General features: G+C 57.4%; 1 protein-coding gene across 2 annotated transcripts in view; it reads right to left on the bottom strand.

The window, feature by feature from the left end:
- Positions 1 to 23,268, bottom strand: part of OGDH (oxoglutarate dehydrogenase) — a 52,591-nt gene extending 29,323 nt beyond the window's left edge. Inside the window, exons 1-4 of one of the 2 annotated variants that reach the window (XM_080819038.1) lie at positions 23,192 to 23,268; positions 12,969 to 13,217; positions 2,798 to 2,989; positions 1,171 to 1,273 (exon numbers count right to left, since the gene is read on the bottom strand). In XM_080819038.1, the coding sequence (XP_080675164.1) occupies positions 1,171 to 1,273; positions 2,798 to 2,989; positions 12,969 to 13,190 (517 nt within the window). In that variant the 5' untranslated portion in view covers positions 13,191 to 13,217; positions 23,192 to 23,268. Of the gene's footprint in view, positions 1 to 1,170; positions 1,274 to 1,391; positions 1,402 to 2,797; positions 2,990 to 12,968; positions 13,218 to 23,191 lie in introns of those variants that run through there. The other variant, XM_080819039.1, reaches the window with a different exon arrangement.
- Positions 23,269 to 26,754: the final 3,486 nt, after the last annotated feature.

Raw genomic sequence — 26,754 nt, 5'->3', positions numbered from 1 at the left:
GGACAGGCCGCCCCCTACCTGCTGTGCCCCCCCCTTCCTGTCGGAATGCCTCGCGGTGTCGTGGTGCCGGAGGCCCTCACCCCTCTCTGGAGAGAGGCCCCAAGCGTCAACACCTGGGGGGGCGCCGAGGGGCTTCAGGACAGGCGAGCACAGGTCGCGTGGGGCTGGGGTGCTGCTGGGGCTGCGCAGGGAGGAGGAAGCGAGGGGACGCAGCCCCGGCAGCCCCCGGCAGTGTTCCTCTAGTGAAGATGGCAGGGACAGACCGCTAGCTAACACGGACCCTGGAGCCGACGCTGTCTGAAACCTCGCCTTACCTGGCTGGAGCCTGACCCCCCATACCACAGCCCAGCAACGTCTACGGGGTGCTGGGGTGTCACAGAAGGTTAGAGACCAGTGCTCGAGGAGGCGAGTTCTGTCCCCTCCCAGAGAGCAGCATTAGGCAGGTAGGCAATCGTGAGTTTTATTAGCATGCACGGTGCGTCTGGTGGACACCTGGCCATTTCCGGATCAGTCATCTCAGCACAGGTTAGCGGCACGGTGACCGAGAGCAGATTAACTTGAGAAAGCAACAGCAGGGTGAGCCCAGCCGCGCCTGTATGTGCTTCGCGGTGGCAGAGGAGGTAGCGGGGACGCGGGGCAGCAACTGCCCGAGCGCCACACACCTCCCCGCGCGCCGGGATGCCTTCCAAAGTTTCCTTCCTCAGTGTGATCACCAGCGTTTGGGAATCGACACCCAGTGCACAGTGCACTCTGGAACTCGCCCATTAAAGGCAGGCCGTGCCGTGCGCCAAGAGCACCTCACGCAACGACAGTCTGGAGCGAGGCCGCGTCGGGCAGAGGCCGTGCCACACTGGGATTTGGAAACCGAGCCAGCAAAGCCGGCCTCTGGCACATCACGTGACCCACCTGCCCGGGAGGTCATCTCTCAGTGCCACAAACCAGGTCTGCCCCGAATCGTACTCTCCAATTTTGAGACTTAGACAATTGAGCTCACAGAGTCTGGGTGAAAAGCTGGGATAAAAGTAACTTGCCCCAAACCCGCTAAATTTCAAGTGATCAGAATGAAGGAAACTTAAGAGCCTCTCCCTTCCGTCTGAGGACGTCCTGGCCGTCACAGCTGTGACTTGGTGCAGCTAAGCAGCGCGGCGCTGGCCGCTCCCAGACCCTCACCAAGTTTGTCTGTGGAGGAGATAATGTCAGCGGGCACGGACGAGTCCAGATCGGCGTCCAAAATCCCCAGGGGGTCCAGCTGCGCTACATGGTGCCCTCGTATCTACGGACGGGCCAGCGAGGGAGGGGGACACACACAAAAGGACAGGAGAAAAAAAAGAGGGAAGGGGTAAAAAAAAGTAAAATTACATTAAAATTAGCGTTTACAGATCAATTCTCACCCACGTTTGAAGAAACAGTTACCGGAGCATCATCAAAATTTACACAACTAATTCCGAGAGGATCAAGTTTTGCAATGTGGTGACCCCTGACCTGGAAGCAATAACACAAGCAGTGGTTAAGCAGGACCCGCGGGCTGTGGGGGGGGAAAAGTCACACTTGGTCAAAACTTAACCCAAAATAACAAAATCAGTTAAAAAAAAGCCTCGGATATTTTATCGTGAAAGTGCTCTTGTGCTTGTACACAGAGATAAACTCGGGTCACAGTGAACTTGGCAGTTCGGGGGATCCTTGAGTTTCCCTGGATAAACCAAGCGGGGCCCGCTGGGGGCTGACGCCGGCCTGAGTGGGGCCACGCAGCTCGCACACCAGTGCCCCCAAGGACGGGAGCGCAGGCCGCGCTGAGGGGCACAGAGGCTTCAGCACCTGATCTGAACTAAGAAAAAAGAGGGAGACAACCCCGCCCAAGTCAAGCGTCGGCCACCCGACCCGGGACTCCGCTGGCAGCGTGAGAGCGGGTGGCTGCTGAGGGGGACCTGGGACTGCGGGACGTTAACGAGGCTACACGAGCCAGGCAACGGTCAGAAGCCACCAAATGCGCCTCCTTCCTCCAGAAACGCCCACTGAACAACACTCCAGAGCACAGGGCCGTGCCGGCCACGTGGCTCGGGGTGTCTGTCGACTCACCAGGACCCACTGCCCGGCCCCGTGCCACCTGCCCTGATCCGTGGAGTCTCCTGGAAGTGCGCCCAGAAGAGACAAGAACTCCATGTGATCCACGGAAGAGGTGGCGGCAGGGGAGCCCAGGTGCCCCGGGGCCCTGGAAGGGACCCCCCAGGCCTGTTTTCTCCTCCTGTCCTCAGAGCTTCTCTCAGAACCGGCGTTCCGGTCTGAATTCTGGGCTCTTCCCTGCCGGGTGGAGAGAGGTCGGGGGGGCCCCGCGTGTCCTGCCCTCTAGCCTCTGATGGCACGGACTGCTAACTGCAAGGCTCCGGGCACCAGCCTGCCCCTCACCCCTGCTCACGCACCCACGGGCTCTGCTTCTGTCCCAAACTCCACAGGTTCGTTTCCTCTTGTCGTATGTGGGCGCTGGCGACTGAGAAGGGGGCGCACCCCTGCCAGTCCCTGCTCCCTCCCGGTGAGCAGCAGCCCCCTCGAGACCCTGGCAAGGACCGCTTTTCCCTGCCCACGAATTTTTCTTGTCAACTTATGGAAAGAAACGGGAGCTATCTGCAGGGCAGGGGCTACGGGTGGCAAGGACGTGCTCGAGCAGGGGCAGGCTGGCTGTCCCTGGCTCCTCGACTCCGGGCATGGTCTGTTTCTGCCTCCCTGGGCTCCCGGGCAGGGACAGCACGCTGGCTCCAGGACACGCCACTGGGGCACTGATAGCCGGCAGGCGCAGCCTTACCTGGTAGGCTCTGATGAGAGACTGCACGGCCAGGTGGTCCTCCACCAGCTTGTCCACGTTGGGCTGTGCGTCCACCAGCGGCTGCGCTCGCGCCATGGCAGACAGGGAGCCCGGGCTCAGGGGGAGCGGGCTCTGGTAGGCGGTGCCCGGCGGCGCTCCAGCATTGGTGTTTCGGAAAAAAATGTCCCACGACTAAAGACAAAGAAGGAACTCGCGTTACCCCAGGGCTCACCTAGGATGTAGGAGTCATTTTTAGCCCCAAAGAGCAGTGTTCCTGGCAGGCAAGCCCCGTCCCGGTTACATCCGCCCACCGGCAGGCTGGCTGGGCCGACTCACTCCTAATCGGACAGCCTGACTGCACCCCTGCAGGGTGGGGCCCCCGGGATGCCCCCTTTCCCCCGGCCCTAAAATGCACACGATGCGAGGCGGCCCTGCCATTGAAACCCCACAGGCCCAAGGCCGCAGCACTCCGGTGCCATACCGACTGCTTGCGCGGTGGGCAGCCGGGGTGCAGGGGAACAGAGACCTTCCTAGCCCATTTGCCCCGGCCCAGCTATCTGGAAGCCCGGCACTCCTGGCCCTTGTCTGCGGGTCTGCAGCTGCCCCGACAGGACTGCCTGAGGGGGACCAAGCCTTCCAAGTGTCTCTCCAAACCCAGAGGCTGGGCGCAGTGTCGGGGGGCCTGGGCTGGCCTTGCTCGTGCTTGTGTTCCCAAGCGCAAAACAGAATGAGGCCCCTGGAAGGCGTGCAGGGCTCGAATGTGGGAGGCTGCCGTGCTCCCTCACTGGCCGCTGGGGAGGTAGCCTCGCCCCTAACTCAGGAGGGCCCCTTCGGAGCCACCGGGGGCACGTGCTCGGGGATAGAACTTGGGATCTCAGCTCCGACACGTGGGTGAGTCACTCAACTTCCTGTGCTCCGTCCCGTGAGGGGAGGACAGCCCCGAATAACCCTCACAGGTCTGCCGTCAAGATCGAAACACCCGGTTAAGGACACCCAGACCGTAACCCGTCGGCAGTGAGAGCATCCCCGGGGTGACCGCTGCTCCCAACTGCCACATGCTATCATGATCCTGGTTCCGTCTGTCCTTCTGTCCTCGGTATTCCGTGCTCGGAAGGTCCCATTTGCGATTTACAGAAACACCGCGAACTACGGCAGTTTGTCACCTCATGCAAAGATGTGAGGTCTCAAAAATGTGTTTCTGAGCTCAGACAGATGAAGGCTGAGGAACTTTCCTCCAGGAAGAGCACTACGGGAAACCAGCAAGTTTGGACACAGGAAGACGTGTCTTCCCTCAGTGTCTGAGGTTCCTCCAAGAGTACGATTTAGACCCGGGACCAACCTTGCTGACTTCTGCGCTCGCCGTCCCAGGACGAGCCACCGGGACGCCATCCGGAGCAGCTGGGCAGGGGCTCGGTGGGCACCGCACCGGTGGACCGGATGCGACTGACGCCACGGCGCGGGTCCTCACCGCCTTCTCGCTTTCTCAGGCGGGCTCTGTTCAGCTGTTCGGGGCCCGAGTGATGGGTCACAAGCCTGTCACCAGCACAGGCCTGGCACACTGCCTCCCGTGGGGCAGTCTGGTCTCTCCCCATAACTGCTTTGGAGGGAGCCGGGAAAAACGTTTAGATCATTCTACGAGAAGAACTTCCTCCTTTTGTATTCAGAAAAGGTCGTTCTCAAAAATCAAACCATTAGTGGGATGACCGTCCAATACTGAGTTGCACACTTTATGTGCCTTTGTGTCCGGATAACAATTGTAAAACGTTTTAACTCGTTAGTCAAGCTTTCGCTGCTTTTACTTTTCCAGCTCATTTGCAGCGTGTCAGCTGATGGTAGACGGGCCGCGGGGCTCTCTCCTGGCACCTGCCTTCATGCCGACGTACAGCCCCCTGTGCCGCACGAAACTTGACAGCTGGGGCACCCACTACGATCCAGGACCCGGGGGCCCAGGCCATCCCCGCCCCCCTCCCCCGCCAGCCTGGCCTGCCTGTGACACGGGTGAAAGCGTGTCCACCCGGGAAGACAGCTGCCGTCGTTACTGGAGGGAAAGAGAGGCCTCCTGAATGGGGGAAGGGAAGGGAAGGCTGCCCCCCAGCTCCCACCTGGTTCAGGACAAGCACACAACGAGCTAACACACTGGACCCCCACATCCTTTTGACCCTGTGGGGCTTGTGCAGCACATCTGAGTGAGCCCCTGCATCTGGGGAGTGGCTCTGGCCCAGGGCTCTCCCTGGCCTCCGTCCAGGCCTCCAGTGACCAAGGGCTTGGTCCAGAAGGAGCCCCTCCGAGGTGGTAGTGAGGCTTAAAAGCCAGTGGCGTGCTGCCCAGGGCGCTGGGACAGCCAGGCCACAAGGATGGCCACAGGGACACGGGACAGTGGGCAGCCCTACCATTAACAGCATGGCTCACCCGCCCACCCTGCCGAGGAAATGCAGAAATGAAAGGCCTCTCCAGCAGACGTGGAGGGCACCGCCAGGAGACAACAGCTGCAGGGGCCCCATCCAGCCCGCCCTGGAAAGTGAGGGTGGGGGGGGCAATCGCCACCATCGGGCCTCCTCCCTCTGACCTTCTTTTGTGCTCGGAATAAAACTCCAGGTGATTTTCAATTGGCTGAGGACAAACACACACAGCTGGTGCTGGAGGCAGAAGAAACTGGTTCACACCAGTCCTGCAGAGGAGGGAGTCAGCAGGAGGACAGCGGCAGGAATGCGGCGCCCGCTTCTGTCACTCAACCCCACCCCCGGCCAGGCTGGGCACCTGCCCTCGGTGAGCTGTCCCCACAGAAGCAGCGAGCCCCCTGCCACCAAGACCCGGGAGGCTTTCACACGCAGATCTCTGCAAGCAGGGTCCGGGGCGGCTTATCTGTTCGCTTGCACACCCACCGCCCCGCAACCTGAGATGGGCACATTTCAACGTCCGTCAGCCCTCACCAGAGCTGGCTGGAAAGTCTCTGCAAGCCGGTCACGTTTTGGCGGCGGCCTCTCCACCCCACACACCCGCTCCCATCCTTCCGGCGGTTTCCGCTCCCCAAGGAGCCTCTGTCTCCCTGCCTCCCTCTGTCCCTCACCCCTGGCCCCACAACACGGGGGAACACGGGGCCTCGGCACCGCCCGGAGAGGGCTTCCTGTCGGAGCAGCGCAGCCCTCGCCGGCACACACCTCGGCAGCAGGTTCTCAGACCTGCCTGCTCGCCGCTGCCGCACTCAGTGGAGTGGTGACCGCGAGGGGCCAGTCAGGGGAGCCCCTCCCTCTGAGAGGAGGAAGCTTCCAGAAGACGACGGCTATCCCTGCCCGTCTGCTCCTTGAGCCTGGCAATGTGAGGCCGTTGTACCATCGCGGTGAGTGGCCCCGGGTGTCTCACTGAGAAAAACCCTGCGTGCACGTGTGCATGTGCAAGCGGCCCACGTGCCTTCCTCTCTGAGCCAAACTCGCTCCTCTTCTCTGGACACCTCAACCCTGTGGCGTGATGACCTGTGCTTGAGCAGTAACTGCGGCGACAAAGCAGACAGGGAAGGAAGCCCAGGGACCGGCCGGCGGGGTGACCTCTCAGCGCAGATGCCAGCAGCACGTCCGGCCCCGTCTCTGGAACGCGCTCGACCAACAAGGCACCGCCGACCCTGGCTGCGGTCTGGGGCTGCAGTACTTGGGCCCAGAGGGTGGCCTTCTGTGTCAGACCCAGCCCCGCCACACAGCCGTGCGACACAAGCCCCGAGCCATCAGACTCACGCCGAGGGTCCAGACACCCCGTCGCCAACCTCTCTATCTGCCGCTGGTGCACAACTAACCCACCAAGGAAATGCTCTGTCCCGCTGCCTGCCCTTGAACCTAGCAGTGGCTATTAACGGACACTCCGTCTTCTGTCCACCGCTGCGCTGGAGAGGGAGCGGTGGCCTGAAGGGAGGACGAGAGAAGGCACCTGCCCTGGGGAGTCTAGCAGGACGGGAGGCTTCCAGTGACGTTCTGCCCGCACGGGAACGATCTTCCCAAAAGCACCCACGATGTACCCCGGCAGTGCTCTTGGACAGTTCAGTCCCAGGGAAACCCGCTTGAGGCCGCCTCCATGCAGCTGGCTTTCAGGTTTGGGGACAGGTGGACAACCACCAGGAGCCCCTCTCTCCGGAAAGGCAGGGACATGAGCGAGCGTGGGACTTTGGAGCAGCATGCGGCGGACGTGGAAGAAGATGGCACCTCAGGGGCAGCCAGTGCCGTGAGCCCTGCAGGACAGGGTGACTTGGTAGAGACAGGACTGGAGAGCTGGCCGCAGCCAGGCCACAGGCTACACGGGAAGAGCGGACAGCCATCAGCGGAGGTGGGGGCCTGCCACCCCCTCCCACGAGGGAGGCCGAGACCATCACTTGTTGCTGAAATGACCTCACCAAAACACAGTAGGTTTTGAGTATAAACAGGTAGAGTATTCTGGTCCAAAACACACCAGAAAACAAAAACAAAAACAAAAACAAAAACAACCCCCCCCCAAAAGACACCAGAATTCTTACTATGAATTTCAGATAAACAAAAACATCCACCTATAGTCTGCAAAGCTCTGTTTCCAAAGCCATCACCCTCACACCCCCAGACCTCCCGCAACCACAAGGGGCTCTCCTGGCCGTCACACCCTGTCTCCACTCTAAGCAGAGGAACCCCTTCGAAAGCCACACACACGTCCCTTAGGAAGCTACTCCAGGCTTTGCACACAGCAGGTGCTCAGCACACCCGAGTCAAATCCGGACAGGTTCCGGCTCCGCCACAGGGCGAAGAGCCCGACAAGTCTGCTGTGGTGCCCGGGCAGGGGGTCGGGGGTGGGAGGCAGGTGCTGTGTCGGGCGTGGTGCCAGGTGGGGTGTCAGCTGTAGACACCCGCGGCCTCCGGAATGCAGAGGCGGGTCCCCACCTGGAAAGGGCGCTGGCGCTGGTGAGCGCGGCGGACGTGGGAGCGGGCGGGGAGGCAAACGCACTCTGCCCTCAGTTACTCACTGTCAGCAGGTCACGGCGCCTCAGGGCCAGGTTCCCGGCCGTTCACGGAGCGCTTCAGTGTCAGAGGGGCGGCAGACACGCCACCCCGAGCCCTGTCACCCTCCTGAAGGCCCTGGGTGTGTCTGACGTGGCGGCCAGCCGGAGTGCGCGGCCTCAGGGCCCAGGCACACGAGCGCACAGCGGCGACGAGCCTGCCTCCTGCGGGCTGGGCAGGGCCGGGGAAGCCGCTCCAGCCGCGTGTGTACCAGATCCTCGCAACAAGTGGAGGGACACACCCCTGTACCCGCACACCTCACCGTACCCAGCAGCCGCAGGGCATGTGGAGCTGCTCTAGGAGCTGAGGGTCAACGCTCCACCCCGGGCCACTGAGCTCTACTCCAGCCACCGACTCCACACCGCTGGCTTCTGGGCTGACCACCCCGTCTCCTGTCCACCGGGCCCTACCTGCCCTCGTGGAGCACCTCGGCCTGGCAGGTCACCCGATGCCACCACCGCCCTCTGGCGGCACCCTGCCAAGGGCCCTGACCTAAAGCCAGCCTGGGGGGTGGGTAAGGCAGCCTCTGGACCGGACCAATCCCTGGGCGCAAAGGCTGGCGCAAGGCCGAGGGAGTGCGGGTTTGGGTCGGACCCCAGCACCTAACGAACGACCGCATGGTTAAGTCCTGGTACTGACAGTGCTTCCTCGCCGCCACCAGCACAAGCGCCAGGGCGGGAAGCGGCCCGCGGCCATCCTGGAGTGAGGGTTCGGCTGCTTCAGGCTAATTCAGTCGAACAGACCGACGGGGGCAGCTTCTCAAGCGGAGGGTGGTCACTGGTGGCTCGCGGGCCGCCGGGGGCCGCTTTGAGGCTCCTGTCCTTCCCAGCCTCCCCCCCAACACACGGGCTCCTCCCGCGTAGAAGGTGTGCTAGAAGCTCTGCGCTGCGTTCAGGTCACTGAGCCCAGCGGCCCAGCCACGGTGCGCGGCTCTGCGTCCCGTGTCCCTGCTGCACACGAGAGGGGTGCATTGGACGGTCCCCACACCCGCCCGATGTGCCCTCATTGTGCCAACTGCTGGGTCGCGGCCTTCCCTGAAAACGCCGTGTGTGCCCGCCCCGATGTCCCACCGTGTGACTCTGACCCCTCCGTCCGCTGGCAGGGCTGCGACTGGCCCAGCGCCGTGTCTGGGAGGCAGGGACTGGCAGGGCCCTGGGGCCTGGGCCTGCCTGACTTGTTGCCGCGGAGCCGTCTCTACCGCAAGCAGTTAAAATTGGAGGTTCTGCCTGGGTACCCCTCGCTCACAGCAACACTGTCGTGTTGAAGGCCCAGCACCGCACAGGGGAGGGAACAACTTCAGACGACCTGTCACCTTCCCTCCGTGCGGGCGCACGAGCGGAACCTTAGTGCCCCTCAACACGAGCAAAGGAAAGCTGCCTCGGCTCTGCCCTGTGCGACCTGACCGTGACCGCTGCTCCCAGCCTCTGCTCGAGATGAAGGCTGGCGGCCCCTTCACACCTTGCCAGAGAGGACCTCGGGGGGCTGTCCCCGCACAGCACAGTCCCCGCAGGTGCCAAGAGAATCTGACCCTGGGAGTCACAACAACGTGGCGTAGAGGCCTTCTTCCCAACCCTCAAGGGCAGCAGAGCCAAGAGCCCGCAGACCTTCAGACGGCTCCGGGCTTGGCTCATCACAGCCCCCTCCAGGAGAGGCAGACCTGCGGCCCCGGGGCTGAGAGGTGGCGGCCAGGCCAGTGTGCACAAGGCCCCTGCCCCAGCACATCTCCCCGCAGCCCCTTGCCCCTGCGCTCCGACCGCACAGCCTTGGGCTGCAAACCGCCTCCTGTTCCCTGCACCCTGCGGCTGTGTGAACTCCGGCTCCCTACCGGCACCCTGCCGCCGCTAGGGAAGGTACCCCGCCTACTGGGTGCCTCCACACACACCGGTCACCGCGGCTGAGGTACTGCTGATGGGGGAAGCCAAGCGCCCCCGAGGGACGACATCACCGAAATCCCACCATGTACCTGTGGGCCTGCACTATGCGAGTGTCTGTCGCTGAGGCCGGCACGGAGGTCTCCGGGCACAGCCAGGGCAGCTTCAAAACTGCACGGCGACGGGGAAAAGGCACGTGTCACCGTGAACTGGGGATGATGAGCTTTTTCTTCGCCCGTCTGGCTCTCTTACACGGAACGGGGGTGGGGGTTGTCTCTCACGAGCATGGAGCGGAGAGGCAGAGCGGCCCAGGCCGCAGGACGCGGGACTGAGTCTGGAGACCGTCCGGGTGCAGGGAGCACACGGGGCCAGAGCTGTCCCTGCGCTTGGAGCAGCCCGGATGGCACAGAAACGGGTGTGGTTAACGAGAAGAGGAAGACGCTATTTCGGAAGAGGGCTGAGGCCACTAAGAAGGCCTGAGGGGAAGCAAGCTCTGCGGCTCCGGGGACAGCCAGAGGCAGAGAGGGCCTCTCTCCAGCTCCAGCACCGCGAGCAAGCCAGGGTCTTCCCTCGCAGGGCTGACACCACACTCCGCCGGGGTGTACGTGGCCGGGGGGTGGGGGGACGTGCCTCTGCACACAAATGGGGCCCGGCAGTGCGCAACGTCTGAAATACGGACGGGGCGATGTGGCTTTCATTCTAAGTGTTTCTAAGACTTAAACAAAAATAAGCTGCTCGGGCGCCTGGGAGGCTCAGCTGGCTGGGTGTCCGCCTTTGGCTCAGGTCATGATCTCGGGGTCCTAGGATCGAGCCCCGCATTGGCAGGGAGTGCACTTCTCCCTCTCCCTCCCCTGTTCACGCGCATGCTTTCTCTCACTTACTCTCTCTCTAATAAATAAGTAAATAAATAAAAATCTTAAAACCAAACCAAACCAGCACATATGCTTCTAAGAGAGGCACAGCTGGCTGAGGCTGAGAAGTAGATGCCAGAGAGTTATCTTGTGAACTGTTAGGTGTGGTAAAGACCACATTCCTGCTGGTGAGAGTCGTGCAGAAATGACGCAGGTCTGGATTGGCTTCAAAGACTCCCCCGGGCCCCCACCCAAGTGAACCAACAAGCAAAAAAACAGCGGGGCGGGAGGAGGTTCTGGAAACTGGCACACTGTGGAGTGCTGTTGAGGCTGGACGTGAGTCTCCTCGCAGAGGCTCATTTTATTCTCTTCCCTCTACTGTTTGAAAATATCATAAAAAACTAAAATAACTGGAAAGCTGAGTGTAGCAGGGCAGCGAGGGGAGATGCTAAAATTGTTCTGCTTCTGCCGGATATGAGTAAGTTCTGTGCCGAAAGAGGAGGGAAAGGACAGGACCAGACCTCAGGGCATGGAATCCACACCGCACCATAACGCACACACGGGGGGTCTGAAAGCTAAACGATCTCCATCTTCAAATCTAGTGCATCATTTCTGCTTGGACTATGTGTTCTAAAACACAAGTACAAACAAAGCATTCTTAGTAAAGTCAAGATTTCTGAGGACTTCCCCGCGTCATGGAGGCCTCCGCGATCCGACACAAGCTCGGGACTGTGTCTCTGAAGAGTCACGGACACATTGGGTAGGAGGCCTATCCCAGCTTGGAGAGGAAATCGACTCCCTGTGACTGGGACAGTGGAGAGGCACATCCCCTGACTTATGCCGCCTTGCCCCCATCTCTTTCTAGAAGACGGGTTGTCCCCTGGAGAATCCCCGCCACAGCACACAAAATCTGGCCTAAGAATGGCGGCCCACGCGGATTCTCGTATCTATCTGGCAAGTCCTTTCCTGAGAGCCTGCACAGTTGCTCTGCAGCGTCTCTGAGTGCTCACTCTGACGGCAGCGCCCAGGGACCCATTCCGCGCAGCCCACACTCCTCCCCAGCCTGTCAGTGGAGCTGTCCCCATGCTGTGCTCTCTGGGAGCAGGAATGAAGTCCGGATGCTGCAAAGGCACACGTTACCGTGCCCGGAGTCCACGCACTACTACAGCCCAGAGGACAGAAGCCGTGGCTGGTTCCACAGGCTGGTGTGGGGAGAAGAAGGCCGAGGGACAGGCCCAGCGAGCTTTAGCCCAGAGCCCAGTGCACAATGCCGGTGTTCAGAGCGGCCAACGGCCAGTACTGCTGGCAGGGCCGTTTTCTCGGGACACCTCTGGACGGTCCCTTTGTTTACAGACCAGGGAAACAGCTACTCTCACAGGAAACCAAGTCTCACCTTGCTCAGGGAGCCACGTGGCCTCCAGGTTGCCAAGGGAACGGGGAAGGACCCGGCTGGATGCCCTCCTTTGCCGAGCAATGAGGCTCAGACCAGGATGAGACAGGCCAGTGGCTCCAGCAGCCACACGAACGTATCCAACCTTAAATGTCACGAACATTTCAGGGTAAAGTCACTCTCAGAGGCCCAGCGGAAGCAGCTGCCTTTTGACAACGAAACCCCGAGATTCACAAGGAAGGAAGAGGCTGAGGCAACAGCTGCCGCCGGCCAGCCTCCGTCGGGCGCTCCTCTGTGCAGACCCTGGGCACCTCACATGTACCGTCTCCTCCAAACCTCCCACGGCCTGCAAACGGGGCACAGACCGAAACTGGGGGACCCACCCACCAGTTCCTGTAACCGGGCCAGCTGCCCGGCCTGAAAACCCACCAACATCACCGGCCAGAATGCTAGGAAGAAACTCGGCCAACAGGCACGCCCTGTATCAAGCAAACGTGTGCACACAGGGGCTCTGGCAGACGTGCCTTACAGGCGACAGAGGGGAATGAGAAAGAAGCGCGCACGGAATTTACTTTCAAATACAGAAGCACACTGATTGAAAATGCCATTTGCGCAGTATTCGCCCACGATGGTTTTAAGATTTCTCAGGAAGATGGGACAGAAGAGCATCCTGCAGGGTCGTCACTTCTGTCTGCCTCGTGTCTTCGGAGTCTGTACCCACGGCATCCTCAGGGAGGCCCCGGAAACGGTGCGTGAGCCTCTTCAAGACGCTTGCAGGTCAAACAGGCCTTCTGTTCCAGGGAGCAGGTCTCCAGTGTGCGGTGCGCCAAGGGAGAGGGGAGCGCTGCTCCAGAGGGGCGGTCGCTGGGGGCCCGGGCTGACGGCCAAGCTGCCGATGCAGAGGACTCCGCTCGGTGGGATTTTGTGCCACCTGCCGGCTGGCCTGCCTACCTTCCAGAAGGCTCCTCAGGACACAGGCACTTACCTGGATGGCCGGCCAACATCAGGCCAAGACTCCAAACACATGAAGACATCCGCTCCCGGGAGCCTTACCTTGTGTACGCTTTTGGGGTTTTCCAACCAAGCATAGTACATTTCTTCCACATAGTTGGAGCTAGTCCCGCTGAGGAAGGGCTCAGCAGCAACGGGGGCGGTGAAACACCGAATCTGCCCCAACGTCCTGGCTGCTGGCGGTCTGTTCTGTGAAAATGTCTTCACAGTCTGTGAGGCCGTCAACGGCCTCAACTTAGCAGCACAAGTCCTTAAGTGAAACATCCTTGTCCTGACGTCTCTCACGACTATCTGCACAAAAAAAAGAAGAAAAGTTAGAAAGGGCGATTTATCAGGCAGGGAAAACCGGCGCAGGCTGTGGCAGGCCGTGAGCTCCGCGGCAGGGCCCGGGTCCGGGTGCAGAGGACCCGCCCGAGCGAGCGGCCACCCACACCTTCTCCGCACCAGCCAAGCACACGGCACGGCGGGGAGGACGCGGCCGCGGATGCGCTGGAGGGCTGTGAGGCCCGCGACACTGATAGGATGCTCTTTGAGTTTACGTGTGTGTACGACAATCCAGAAAAGGCAGCCAGGATCATCTCATGAGGATCAGATTAGGTTTAACCATAAAATCAGAAAGATCTCTCTAACCTATCCTGGAACGACTGAGCAGTTATGGGACCTGTGCTGTTCTGGAACATACAGAGAAACTGGAAAATATTTTGGTCACCCTCAAATAATTATCATCAGGCAGAAGAGAGAAAGAATTAAAAAAAAAAATTGCAGAGAGAACACGGAGCACTTGAGAAGTACCAACAATGCCAACAGAACTCCTGGAAAGGCCCGTCCCTTCCAAGCGGGAGGAAAGAGCCCAGGGGAGCTTCGGGAAAGCCGCGGTTTCCAGGCCTCGAGGCGGCCGTTAGCTGTGAAGGGGAAGAGGCCTTCTAAGCCAGAGGGTCCGTCAGGGGAAAGACAGAGGGGCAGGGAAGTGTGGAAGAACAGAGAGGAGCAAGCATCGTGGGTCAGAGACAGGGAGGCAGGCCGGGCTGGGCAGCACCCCGCGGAGCGGCAGACACGGCCCTGCAGCACGGCCACGCTTCGTAAGCACTGAGCTCGGGCCAGGGGCTGCGCTCTAAACAGGTTCCGAGGGGACGTCCACACAGCGACCGGAACAGAAGCGTTTACCTGCCCTGCGACGCGTCAGGACTCCTCACGGACCCCGCAAACCCCCAGAAGGCAGGCACGAGCTCTTCTGTTCACAGACTGCCCTTCTGAGTCTTACTTTCCTTCTTGAAAGAAAGCCCGTAAGGTCCCAGGGCCGTCAAGTGCAGGGCCAGGATGCAACTCCCGCCCTCCTGTTCCGCCCGGCCCTGCAGCAGCTGGAGAGGAGGGGAGAGGCCAGGGTGAGAGGGAAAGGGTGGCGGCGGGGAGGGCGCGCGGGTCCTTATTGCTTCTGAGTGGACCTTGGTCACAATCTCACTGAATTGCACACGTACCTCTGTCAAGCACAGCTGTGCCCTAGAACGAGCGGCTGCAGCCACCAGACCGTGCAGAGTTCAGCCTGTTCCAGAGCACCGGGAACCAATTCCAGCCACGCCCGCGACCCCAGCACGCCTGCGGGCAGGGCCCCTGTCGGCCGAGACAGGGACATGGTGCCGCTCCCCCCAGCCCCGCAAGAATCCTGGCTGCCTAGGGGCCGGGGAGGGGAGCGAGGCCCACGCCACAGCCCCCGCCGCAGGTGGCCAGGCGAGCTGGCCTAACGCCTCGCTCACGCCCGTGCCTCGAAGTGGGCACCCACGTCCACACCTCCTGAAGGAGATCCAAGCCCTGAATCTGCCGAGGACGCCCCCGAAATCACTGAGGTGCAACCCCCCCCCCGGGTGCTGTTTATGGGGCTCTCCCTCTTGGCCCGAATCTGCTCAGAGTCCGCGCGAGGCCTCAGACACGGAGGGCGCCGGCCCATCCTGCCGCTTGGAGACCGGCCGCGGAAGGAACAGCAAGGGGGGGGGCGCTCCGGAGCCAACTGAGCCACCAACTCGATCTCACCCGGCAGAGGGTGAAGACTGGCCGGCCGCGGGTCTCGAATGTGACTGCGGCCTGCGACCTTCTCCCCTCAGGAGTCACAGGCCATCTGTCCCGGCCCCTCTCCCCCGCCCTCAGCGCGCGGCTGTCCACCGAGCACCTGCCAACACAGGGACGGTGGAAACCACCACTGCCGCTCTTTGGGACGGAGGTCCCAAGGGAAACGCTCGTGTCTCCCCTCCAGCATCACTGTCATCCAGGCCTCCTGAGCCACACCATGATCTCTGCGTTGGGCTCCCCCCAAGGACGCAGGAGTCTCACCTCCACTAACTGTCATTACTGAGGCGCTGTGATGCCCAGTGACACAGGTACCACACTGACAACCACAAAACCCCTCATTCCTTCGGTTCTGCCAAAGGCAGTCCTTTCGACACGATGCTGCAAACAGCCCGTGTTATCTCGCCGCTGTTTGCAGTCACTGAATTCAACACGCAGCTCAGGGCTGCCCAGTCACTGGGATACAGGGCCACCGTCAAAGCCCCTTAACATGACTCATCAGAAAGACTGCTCGCCAGTGGATGGCTCCACCCAAGGACGCCCACGATCGGATGGACCTGAGCAGACACTGGGTTTACATTCCAGATTTTGGAAGAACCAGATTCGGTCTTTCTAATTCCGGAGTCCTTGTAAGAACAGAGCATCATTTGGTAGAGATGCTCAATTGTTCAAACACTTTCATGAAAACCGTGAGTTTTCAAAAGTCCAAATGTTCTGACTTTGGTTTGGATGAAGATTTTTATTCAACAAAGATGCCAAAAAGTAGTCCTTTCAACAGATGTGATGGGACAACCGCAGTTCCACAAAAGAAGAGCATAAAATTAGGCCCTATCTCACACCATATAGAAAATTAACTCAAAATGGATCAAAGACCTGAATGCAAGAGCTGAGGGACGGTAAGACTCTTAGAATCTCATAACTTCAAAGTTACGGTGGAGTAAGCCTTTGTGGCCCTAAGTCAGGTAATGGGTTCCTAGTTAGGATACCAAAAATATAAGCGAACGAATAACAGATAAATTGGACTGCAGTGATATCAAAACCTTTGAACATCATCGCAGACACCGTCGAGAAACAGAAAACACAAACATAAAATAGGGAGAAACATTTACAAGTCACATGATTATACATGGAATACATTAAAAAAACCCTCTTACCGTTCAACAGTAAAGAAAAAGTAACCACGTCAAACGACCAGCACAGGACAGGAGTAGCTGTCTCTCCAAAGAAGATCCACAAATGGCCAACACACACATTAAAAGATGGTTAAAATCATTATTCATTTGGGAACTTCAAATTAAAACTCTAAGATACCACTTGACGCCTACTAGATGAGACACGATCCAAGAGAAAACAGGTGTTGTGGAGGACGCGGAGGAACGGGCGCCCTCGCGCACCGCTGGTGGGAACACAGCTGGCGCAGCCACCCGGAATGCGGTGTGGCAGGTCCTCAGAAAGTCACACACATGGCTACCGCGTGACTCAGCACTTCGTTCCCAGGTACTAACCAAGAGGAATAAACATCTGTGTATACAAACCTGTGCATGTGGATGTTCACGTGCACATTCATAGTTGCCAGAACACGGTACCAACCCAAATGCCCACCAACTGATGGAAGGGGGTACGGCCAGTGACGCGGCAGCGGCCGGCAGTAAGAAGGGGCGGGGTGGCCGATGCTGCTGTGACATAGACGAGCCTCGAGAGCCTTCTGTGAAGATAGTCGGCCACGAGAAACAACAGGTTATATGACTTCACTCACGTGAAACGAGCAGTACGGACAGAGAGCCTGCTGGTGGCTGCATGGGGTGAGGGCAGAGGGGACACCTGCCTGCTAATGGGGGTGGGTCTTCTCTGGAGGGGGAGGGAGACGCTCTACAGCTAGGTCAGGCCGCTGGCCGCACGACCTCCCAATGTACTGCGAAACGCCAACTGTGAAATGGCAGTGGGTGAACTGGACGCGCTGCTTAAGGAAAAAAACACCACGTCTAAGGAAAAACGTGAGTGGATCTACTGGTCTGAGTGAAGAACACAAAATGACAGCATTTGTACCTCATTAATTTCAAGATGCAGGTAGAGACCTGTGCCTTTGGGAAAAAGAACACTTAAGATAAGCAAAAACCAAGGGAAAATTTCTGACTAAGGATTCTGTATACCGCCCTTACGCAACCGCATGCTGCCCCAGAGCAGGCCTTTATCGTGCCTGGACCTTCCCCCGGCGGACACACGCTCCCCAAGGCCACCTCCCCATGCACAGAATGCAGAGATAAACTGATCCTGACGCTATCGAAGCCACGAAGCCACGTCAGCAGGGCAGAGGCGGGGCAGAGACAAGGTCCAGCCAAGACAGCCCGGCGGCTCCTCGGGAAATGGGTCTGAGGAAAAGAGCCCGCACCGTTAAGGGACTGTTTCCCATGCGTCTTGCCCGGCAATCACTTAAAAAGCACAACTGATCTTGAAGACATTTTTTCTTTTTCTTTCATGGTTTCTAACTCGTTGAGATGCTTGTGATGAGCCAAGAAGACCGCGTCTGCCCCACGCCCGCAGCTGTTGCTCCCGGGCGACGCATCCCGCACTCGGGCAGTGATGCGCGGACGTGCGCACAAAGGGCGCGGATAGGAACTCGGCCCGGCCCGGCGGAAACTCTCCAAGAATTCCATGTGTTTCACTTGTGACGCCTCACCACGTGCGAACTGGAGGACAGGGAGGTGGTGACGATCACTTTCAAACTGCACAGGTGTCGCGCCATTACTAGGTGGCAATGACGGTCAAGCCTGCAGGGCAAACAGGCAAAGGGACTCCCCCGGGCTGCGTGAGCCTCAAAACACGCCACCGGCTCTGCGTTCAGGCTCCTTTGCCAGAACGTGGAGGCAGCGATCACCCCCACTCCTGCCCACCCGCTTTTTGCGACACGGTCCGAATGTGAGAGCACCGTGCACACTCTGAGAGCGTTCTAGGACTACAGAATTACTGCTTACCAGCAGGAAAAAACCAACTAATGAAAACTCTTAAAAAGCTTGAGTTCCCAAGGTAAGCCTAACCACAGATTAACGTGGAGCGGGTCACTGACTGATCACTGAGAGCGCTTCCACCGCCGAAGTCGGAGCGTCCCACAAGCTTCAGTGCGTGGGTCTGAAAGCTGACCTGTCCTCACTCAGACCGCCGCGGTGCGGTGATCTGGGGTGGAGCTGGATAGGCATTCTTCAAGGGTGGTGGCAAATTATTAGGTATTAATAAATAAATAATATGATAAATTATTAGGTATTAATGGAAAACAAGGCCATTTGTCACTATTTATTAAAAATTTAAAGACACATGCAGTGGGTGCCTGGGCGGCATAGTCAGTTAAGCATCCAACTCTCCGTTTTCACGCAGGTCCTGATATCAGGGTCATGAGATCAAGCCCCACATCGGGCTCTGCACTCAGCATGGCGTCTGCTTGGGTTTCTCTCTTCCCCTCCCTCTGCCCCTCCCTGCTGAAGTAAATAAATCTTAAAAAACAACAACAACAAAAACCAACAAAGGAGGACACATAAAGAACTTCTGTTTCCCACTAAATGCAGCTGAAGAAATAAGATGTTACATTTAAACCAAACAAAACATAAGACTCCGAAAGGTGGAAGGGAGGCGGCCAACTGGGAAGCGATCTGGGCGCCCCGAAAGACACAGCATCAAGTCCTCAATTTTCTTTCTGCTTCATACATCCCAGACTAGGTGCTGAGGAAGCTGGCAACCCGGAAATGCCACCTGGCGTGGAAAAAGCTGCGAACGAAGCCTGCCCCCTCTGGCCAAAGGACCAGAAAAGGGCTGCAGAGCAGGACAGAACATTTGTAGACAATCATCGCTGGGCTGCAGCCTGCAGCCAGCTGTACAGAAAACACTGTGCCCACCGCTACCCCAGCGGGTGGTGTCCGAGAAGATCAGGGACTTCCATCCCCACCAGGTGACCCCCGCAAGGGCAGCGGAGGCCAGGAAGAAGACTGCATTCCGCCTGTGCCCAGCAGTAACAGGGCAGCACCCTGCCCTTCCCAGGCAGGGCTGAATCACAAAGGCTTAATGGGGAACTTACACCCACACAGCAATAACAAGGAGTCCCTCCCCACAGATACCAAGGAGGCTGGGTGGGGAGCCTACATTCCACCCCTGCCCAGTAGCAACCAGGCAGCACCCACGGACCTGCAGCAGTGTCAGCAGAAACCCGTTCTCTGTGTTCAGACACTTAAGATTCAAGTCTCAAAATGTCCCACGCCAAACGTCCAAGACATAACCAAAGATCACCTCGCCACAACAAGAACCAGGATGATCTCAACCAACCCCCCCGCCAAAAGACAATCTTACAGACACCAAGAAGATAGAAATGTTAGAATCATCTAACAAAAAGTTTAAGGGAGCCAGCTTCAAAATGTTTCCTTGAGCAACTATGAACATGCTTACAAACAAAACCAAAACAAAACAAAAATTAAAAGCCCCAACAAAGAAATGAAGGACGTGAAGAGGAACCAATGGGAAATTTAGAACTGAAAAAATACAACCACCAAAATTTTAAAAAATGATGGGTTAAACTACAGATTGAAAGGGATCGAAAAAACTCAGTGAACAAAGATAGAACAAAAAATTTACTCAAGTTGAACAACAGGGAATAGACACTGGAAGAAAAATGAACAGGGCCTCAGGGACATGTGGGACCGTAACACAGACTTCATGATGAACACGAATGCCGTCTACTACTGACGACATGGAAATGTCATCAGAATCTTAAGAGGAGAAGAAAGATGGAGAGGCTGAAAAGGTGTTCAAAATAATAATGACAAAACCCTACAGATTTGAGCTTAGTGAACCTCAAAAGAGTAAACAAAGAAATCCACTGCAAGACACACCAAAATCGAACCTGAAAACTACAACTCGAAGAGCGGATGTCTCACCAGAAACTGCGGAGGCCGAGAGAAAGTGGCACGACACTGCTCAAGGGCAGGAGAATCACCGTGAACGCAGAATCCTACCTCCAGCGAAACACTCCCGAGGAATGAAAGGACGAAGGAACATGAAGAGACTACGCCACCAGCAGACCCGCCTTGAACGAGCGGCTAAGCGAAATTCTCCGAACGGAAATGAAGTGACAAAACAAGGGATCCCTCAACATCATGAAACAAGAAAGAACACACGGGTAAATAGAATTTCCTTCTCTTGACTCTTCTCATTATGGGTGACAGATTACACAAAAATTGCAACATGTCTGATGTGGTTCTAAACATACAGAGGTAATAGTTAAGGGCATCTGAAATGAGGGAGAGTAAAGAGATGTAAAGGGAGGTACGGTTTCTACACTTGCCTTAAACTGATATAAAGGTGATACCTAGAGACTATGAAAAATCACATTTGTATAACGTAATACCCAGACAACCACGGAAAAGGCTATTCAGAGAAAAACACTCAAAACCACAGACGGCAGATAAGCACGTGAAAATGTGTCCAGTATCAGCAGCCGTCAGGGAAATGCAAACCGGAACCACAAGGACATACCACTACATAGCTATTAGAACGGCTTAAAAAAAAAAAAAAAGATGACACCATGAAGTGCTGGCGAGGATGTGGAGAAAGTTACTAATCAAATACATCACCAGTGGGAAGATAAAATGGCACAGCCGCTATGGAAAAGTCTGGTTATTTCTTAAAGTACTGGACATGCAACCACCATATGACCTCGTAACTGCACTCCTAGGGATCTATCCCAGAAAGACAAAAACTTACGTTCACATAAAAACCTGCATATGAATGCTTCTAGGACCCTTATTCATAACAGCTGAAGAATGGAAACGACTCAGATGTCCTTTAATGGGGTTGCATCCAAGACCCGGAGGCATAAAAAGGAGCTAAATGAAGGCAACAGGGTGCGTTCGTCGTCAGAGAACTGAGCGCAAAACGCCAATCCCAAAAGGTTACAGGCCTTATGATTCTCTTTATATAACATGCTTCGTTTGCCAAATTCATAGAAATGGAGAGCAGATTAGTGGCTGCCAGGAGGTAAGGAGATGGAGGCAGGAAGAAAGAGGCGTGGCTACGAAGGCAAGAGGAGGGATCCCTGTGATGAGGGAAATGTTCTGCGTCTTGGCTATTACCATTGCCAGTACCTGCTTGGGATAACATACTCTAGTGTCTGCAAAATGTTATCATGTGAGGAAACCAGGCAAAGGGACACCGGCATCTCTCCGTACAATTTGCTGTAACTGCATATGACAAATTTATGTGTACAGTTATCAAAATAAGTCTCAATAATGGCAGTTATGCCCAAATAAAAAAAAAACTATCTAAAAGTTTAAAAGGTAGAGAGCACAGTATTTTTTCTTCAAATGGGGCAGTGGGGAGCGTGATCAGTTAGAAGCAGATCTGATATGTACATGTAGGTGTGACAGACATACAATAAATACAATGTTTGGTATTTAATAAACTGTGCAAATTTAAATGAAACCTACAGAAATTCATGGCTCTGACATTAGTTTTTGAAAGTAACTAAACTGGTGATGGCTGCGTAACCGAACACAAGACAAATCATTTAATTGTGTACTTTAAGTGAGTGAATGATACGGCACACGAACTGTATCTCAAAAGTGCTGCAAAGGAAAAAAAAACCCCTGAAATCTGGAACGTGCTCTCAATCATCAGGAAACTCTGATCTTGCTCCAACTTTCCCAGATCCAGTCCTTGTCCACTCTGCAAAACTAGAAGAGTACTGCGTGTCTTCCTATGAAATGTGCCTGCACAAAAACACTGAGGTTTGACTGTCACAGCTCCTGCCACTGTACAAACGAGGCTCCATTCCAGGCCACATGTCCTGAGGCCGCTCAGAGCAGCGGGCCTGGAAGCACGCCCCCAGTCCCGGCTGCACAGCCCAGGACCGCAGAACAAGGCACAGGGGAACGCCACTCAGAGGTGACCCCTCGGGCCCAGGAGTCATCTCTCCTCCGTTCTGCAAACTCAGTTTTCTGCTGAGTCTCGCACACAGCTCACACCTCTGACCGGCAGCTCCGCCAAGCGAAGAGGTGCATGAGTAGGCTACCGCCCCAAGAATGCGCTTCGTCTGCACCCGGGCTACCCCGGCTCCGAAGAGCGACCAGTAGGGTGGGGTGCTGCAGGGTGGTCTGCCAAGGCCGTCCCCCGAGCACGGGGAGGAGGATGGCAAAGCGGGGTGCCGAGTCCGAAGAGGGTACTGAGTACTCAGGGGCTGCAGGGTGGTCCACTCAAGGGTGTCTCCCCAGGAGCTCAAGGAGGATGGGTAAGGCGGGGTGCTGAGTCCGGAGGAGTACTGAGTACTGGGTGCTGGGGAGATTCAATAACGCTTAGGGGCATCGCCCCAGGAGTGCAGGGAGAAGGATGGGGAGATGGGCTATTCGGTCTAGAGGGGTACTGAGGGTGGTCCGCTCAAGGGCATCCCCCCAGGAGTGCGGGGAGGATGGGCATGCGGGCTGCTGACTCCGGAGGAGTACTGATCCACTGGGTGCTGGGGACGGTCCAGTCAAGGGCGTCCCCCCAGGAGCGCAGGGAAGACGGGTAAGGCGGGGTACTCAGTCCCGAGGGGTACTGGGTCCACAGGGTGCTGGGGGCGGTCCTCTCAAAGGCGTCCCCCCGGGAGCGCAGGGAGGACGGGTAAGGCGGGTGCTGGGTCCAGAGGGGCACTGCGCACGGGGTGCTGCGGGCGGTCCGCGCAAGGGCGTCTCCCAGGCGCGCAGCCCCGGCAGGCGCGGGTGGAGCACGGCCTACGGCCCGCAGCCCGCGGCCGCTCCATCAAGGGCGCGCCACCCTTCCGACCCGGCAGAGGACAGCGCCGGGCGGCTCCCTCGTGACGCCTCCTCGACCTTGGGGGTCACCCCGGCCGCGGAGCCCGTTCCCTCACATCCGCCGAGCCGCCCGCCCCACGCCCGCCCCAGCCAATAGCGCGCCGCGGCGCGCCCCCCGCGACGTCCGCGCGCGCCCGCACCCGCCAATCTCCGCCCGTCAGGCGGCGCTCGCCGTGCCACTGGCTGTCAAGCCCGTCCGTCAAGCCCTGTCCCACCCACCTCCCTCCGTCAGCCCCGCTCCATCCGGCTTCACTCCCTGTCACCGCGGCGCCAGCGACAACGAGGACGCGGCGCCCTCGCCCTCTGCCGCAACCCCCGCCCCCTGCCCGAGGGCGCGGGTCTTCCCGCACCGGGCCAGGCCCGGCGGCAGCACGCGCTTACCTGTCCCCGGCTCAGCTCCACCCGAATGAGGCGCCGACACCCCACTCCGGGGCACCAAACTCTTGACCCCGCCCCGGCGTGTGGCGTCAGCACGCAGCCCCGCCCCCGAGGAAGAAGGCCCGCCCTGCCTTGTGGGCGTGGCCTTGCGTCATAGAGCCGCGCCGGCGGTGCGGCGGCGGGTCCTTGTGGTCGGCCGTGGGCCGGCGGGGCGGGTCGGCTGGGGTGCGCCGGGCTTCTGCGCGTGCCGTTGGTGTCGCCGGCGGGGGGCTCGGCGGACCCGACCCGCGGGGCCGGAGCGGAAGAAGCCGTTCGGACCGCAGGCCTCGGCGCATGGCGAGTGCGTGTGGAGGCCGGCGCGGACGCCGGGGCTTCGCACGGGCGGCGGGGCGGCGGGCGGGCGCTGGACGCTGCCCTGCGCGCCCCGACTACGCGGGCGGCGGCTTCTAGAGGCCGCTTCCCTGAGGAGGGGCGCTGTGCGAGGACTCCGGGGCGGCCGTGGGGGGCCCCGTGGGGACAGTGGGCGCCGCCGGCCGGGTCTGCGGCTGCGCCCTGTCCGCGGCCCCGTGATGACCGGCCGCTCGGCGGGCGGTCCCGGAGCCGGAACCGGAGCCGCTCCGTCTTCCTGATGCCCAACAGCGAATCTGCGGTGCTTCCGGCGGGGCGGGTGCCGCGTTCACGGCCACGATGAGGAGCTTCTGCAGCAGACCGTAGCGCTTCGAGGCTGGGAGCGGGAGGGCGGGAGGGCGGTGTCCGGGTGACCGGCGTCCCGGAGACGCTGGGCCGCGCCGCCTTCTTTTCCTTGAATGTGTCCAAGTCTCGAAGGCAGCGACTGTTCTGTGACACGGCGTAGGCCACGGGGTGACCCGGGCCAGCCCGCTGACCTGCAGAGCTCCATCAGGGACCCAGATACCTGAATGTGCCCGGGATTCAGGGCGAGCGCTGTGCCCCCCCTCGCGGCTGCGGCGTGGCCTCGGAGCCGAGTTTGGAAGGGAGGGCTGCGTGCGCGGTGGGCTTTTGTTGTGGTTTGTTTTGAGCAGGAGCGTAAGTGCTGGTGAGAGCGAAGTTGGACAGGCGCGTGGGGTAAGGGTCCAGAGACCAAATCTCAGGATGCTTTTATCTCCCTCTTTTTAAATTTTAGATTTTATTTATCTTGGGGGGAAGGGATCAAGGGAGAGAGAGTCCTAAGCCAACACCAGGATGCGTGCAGGACCCTAGGATCAGGGACCTGAGCCAAAGTCAAGAGTCAGACCCTTAACCACCTGAGCTACCCAGGCACCCCTTTAACCCCTCATTTTTAAATAAATTGTGGTAAAATGTGCATAAGGAAAAAATGCTGCCCTTTTAAAGAGTACACTCAGCGTTAATTACGTCCCCAGATGGAGCCGCCACCGCCCTGTTTGTGCGGCTGCTTCACGGCTCCGGCAGAAACTCTGTGCCCTTTCTGTAATAACCCCCCATCCCGTGAGCTGCCTTCCCCTCGTCCTTCTCCCTTGGAAATCTCTGCTGTACCTTCTGTCGCTCTAAGGTGAGGACTCTGGCTTCCTCATTTAAGTGAGATCATACAGGATTTGTTCTTTTGGCCTTGCTTAGTGCACCGAGCATCACGTTTTCAAGGCTCCTGCGCGTTGTGGCAGGTGTCAGGGTTTCCCTCCTTGATGAGCAGATAATAGTCCCGGTGTGGCTACACCGCACCTCGTCTATCCCTTCCTCGTTTGCATTGTTCCCACATTTTGGCCCCTGTGACTCGCGCTGCAGTGGCCACTGGCTTGCAAGGATCTGTGGAGCACAGCACTTGTGGATGATCCTGTTGGGAGTGTACCTAGGAGTGGAACTGGGGGGTCAGGGGTAACCACGCCAGGTTTTCTGCGGCAGCCGCAGGGTTTTACATTCCCACCAGCAATATGCGAGGCTTTCATTTTTTTTTTTTTTTACATTTCTGGTTAATATTTATTTCCTTTTCAAAATTTTACTGTAGCCACTTTAGTATGTGTGAGGTGGTTTCCTCATCGTATCGCTCTGCATTTCGCTGACAACCAGTGATGAGAATCTTTCTGTGCGCTTATTGGCCCTTTATGTGTCTTTGTTGGAGAAAGGTCTGGTGGGGACTTTCCCTGTTACTGAATTGGGTTGTTGGCTCATTGTTTAGTTGGAGGATTTCTTTATGTATTCCAGATTATAATCCTTCATTAGATCCATGATTGACACATATTTTCTCCCATTCCATAGGTTGTCTTCGCTTTCTTTGTAATGTTCTTTGATGACCAAAAACTTCTAATTTTGAGGACGTGCATGTTGTCCGTGTTTGTTCTTTCTCCGAGCCCAGCTAAGAGCCTGTTGCCAACCCAAGATTGTGAAGGTTCAGCCTCCTGTCTCTTCTCTGTGTTACAGTTTTAGCTTTTTAAAAAATTGGATGATTTTTTTTTTTAATTGAAGTACAGTTGAGTTAAAATGTAGCATTGGTTTCAGGTGTACATCATAGTGATTTGATACTTTTATATGCTAAGAAATGATCCCCACAGGGACACCTGGGTGGGTTGGTCAGTGAAGCTTCTGTCTTCTGCTCAGGTCATGATTCCAGTGTCCGGGGATCGAGTTCCGCATTAGGGTCCCCCGCGTAGTGGGGAGTCAGCTTCTCCCTCTCCCTCTGTCCCTCCCCCAAACTCTTGCTCTCTCACTTGCTCTCTCCCAAATAAATAAAATCTTAAAAAAAAAACAAAAACAAAAACAAAAGAAACGGTCCCTGCGATAAGTCTAGTTACCCTCTGTCCTCGTGCTAAGTTATTAACGGCGCCGCTGCCTGTCCTCCCTGTGCTGTAACCCACCACTTGATTTATGGCTGAAAGTCTGTACCTCTTCATCCCCTTCACTTGTGCCCGCTCCCAACCCCTTTCAACAGTTTCCTGTGTCTTTGAGTCTGTTTCTATTTTGTTTTGTTCCTTTGTTTTTTTAGATTCCACACGGGAGTGAAATCCTACAGTATTCGTCTTTCTGTCTGACTGACTCCACTTAACATAATACCTGTAGATCTATCCATCTTGTTGCAGACAGGGGGATCTCATTCTTTTTAATTTAATAATATTCCTCTGTGTGCGCACAGGCGGGTCCCATGTCATCTTTATCCGTTCATCTATCCGTGGACACTTCGGTTGCTTCTGTATCTCGGCTGTTGTGAATAATATTGCAATGAATGTAGGGGGTGCCTATATCTCCTCAGATTGGTGTTTTGCTTTCTTTGGATAAATTCCCAGAATTGCTGTATCATAAGGTAGTTCTGTTTTTAATATTTTTAGGAACTTGCACACTGGCCTCCGCAGCGGCTGCACCAGCTTGCATTCCCACCAACAGAACACGAGGGTTTCCCTTTCTCCTCGCCAACACCTGTTCATTGACTTGGTGATGATGGCTAACTTGGCAGGTGTGAAGGGGCATTTCATGGTGGTGTTGACTCGAAATGCCTGGATCAGTGACGTTGAGCATCTTTTCATGTGTCCGTTGGCTGGTCTTCCCCTTTATACTTAGGTTGTTTATCCATATAGAGTTAGTTTTGGCGTTTGGTGTGTGGT

The sequence above is a fragment of the Martes martes genome, assembly GCF_963455335.1.
Source record: "Martes martes genome assembly, chromosome: 11".
NCBI classification, from domain to species: Eukaryota; Metazoa; Chordata; class Mammalia; order Carnivora; family Mustelidae; genus Martes; species Martes martes.
This window is presented reverse-complemented; position numbering and strand designations above follow the sequence as displayed.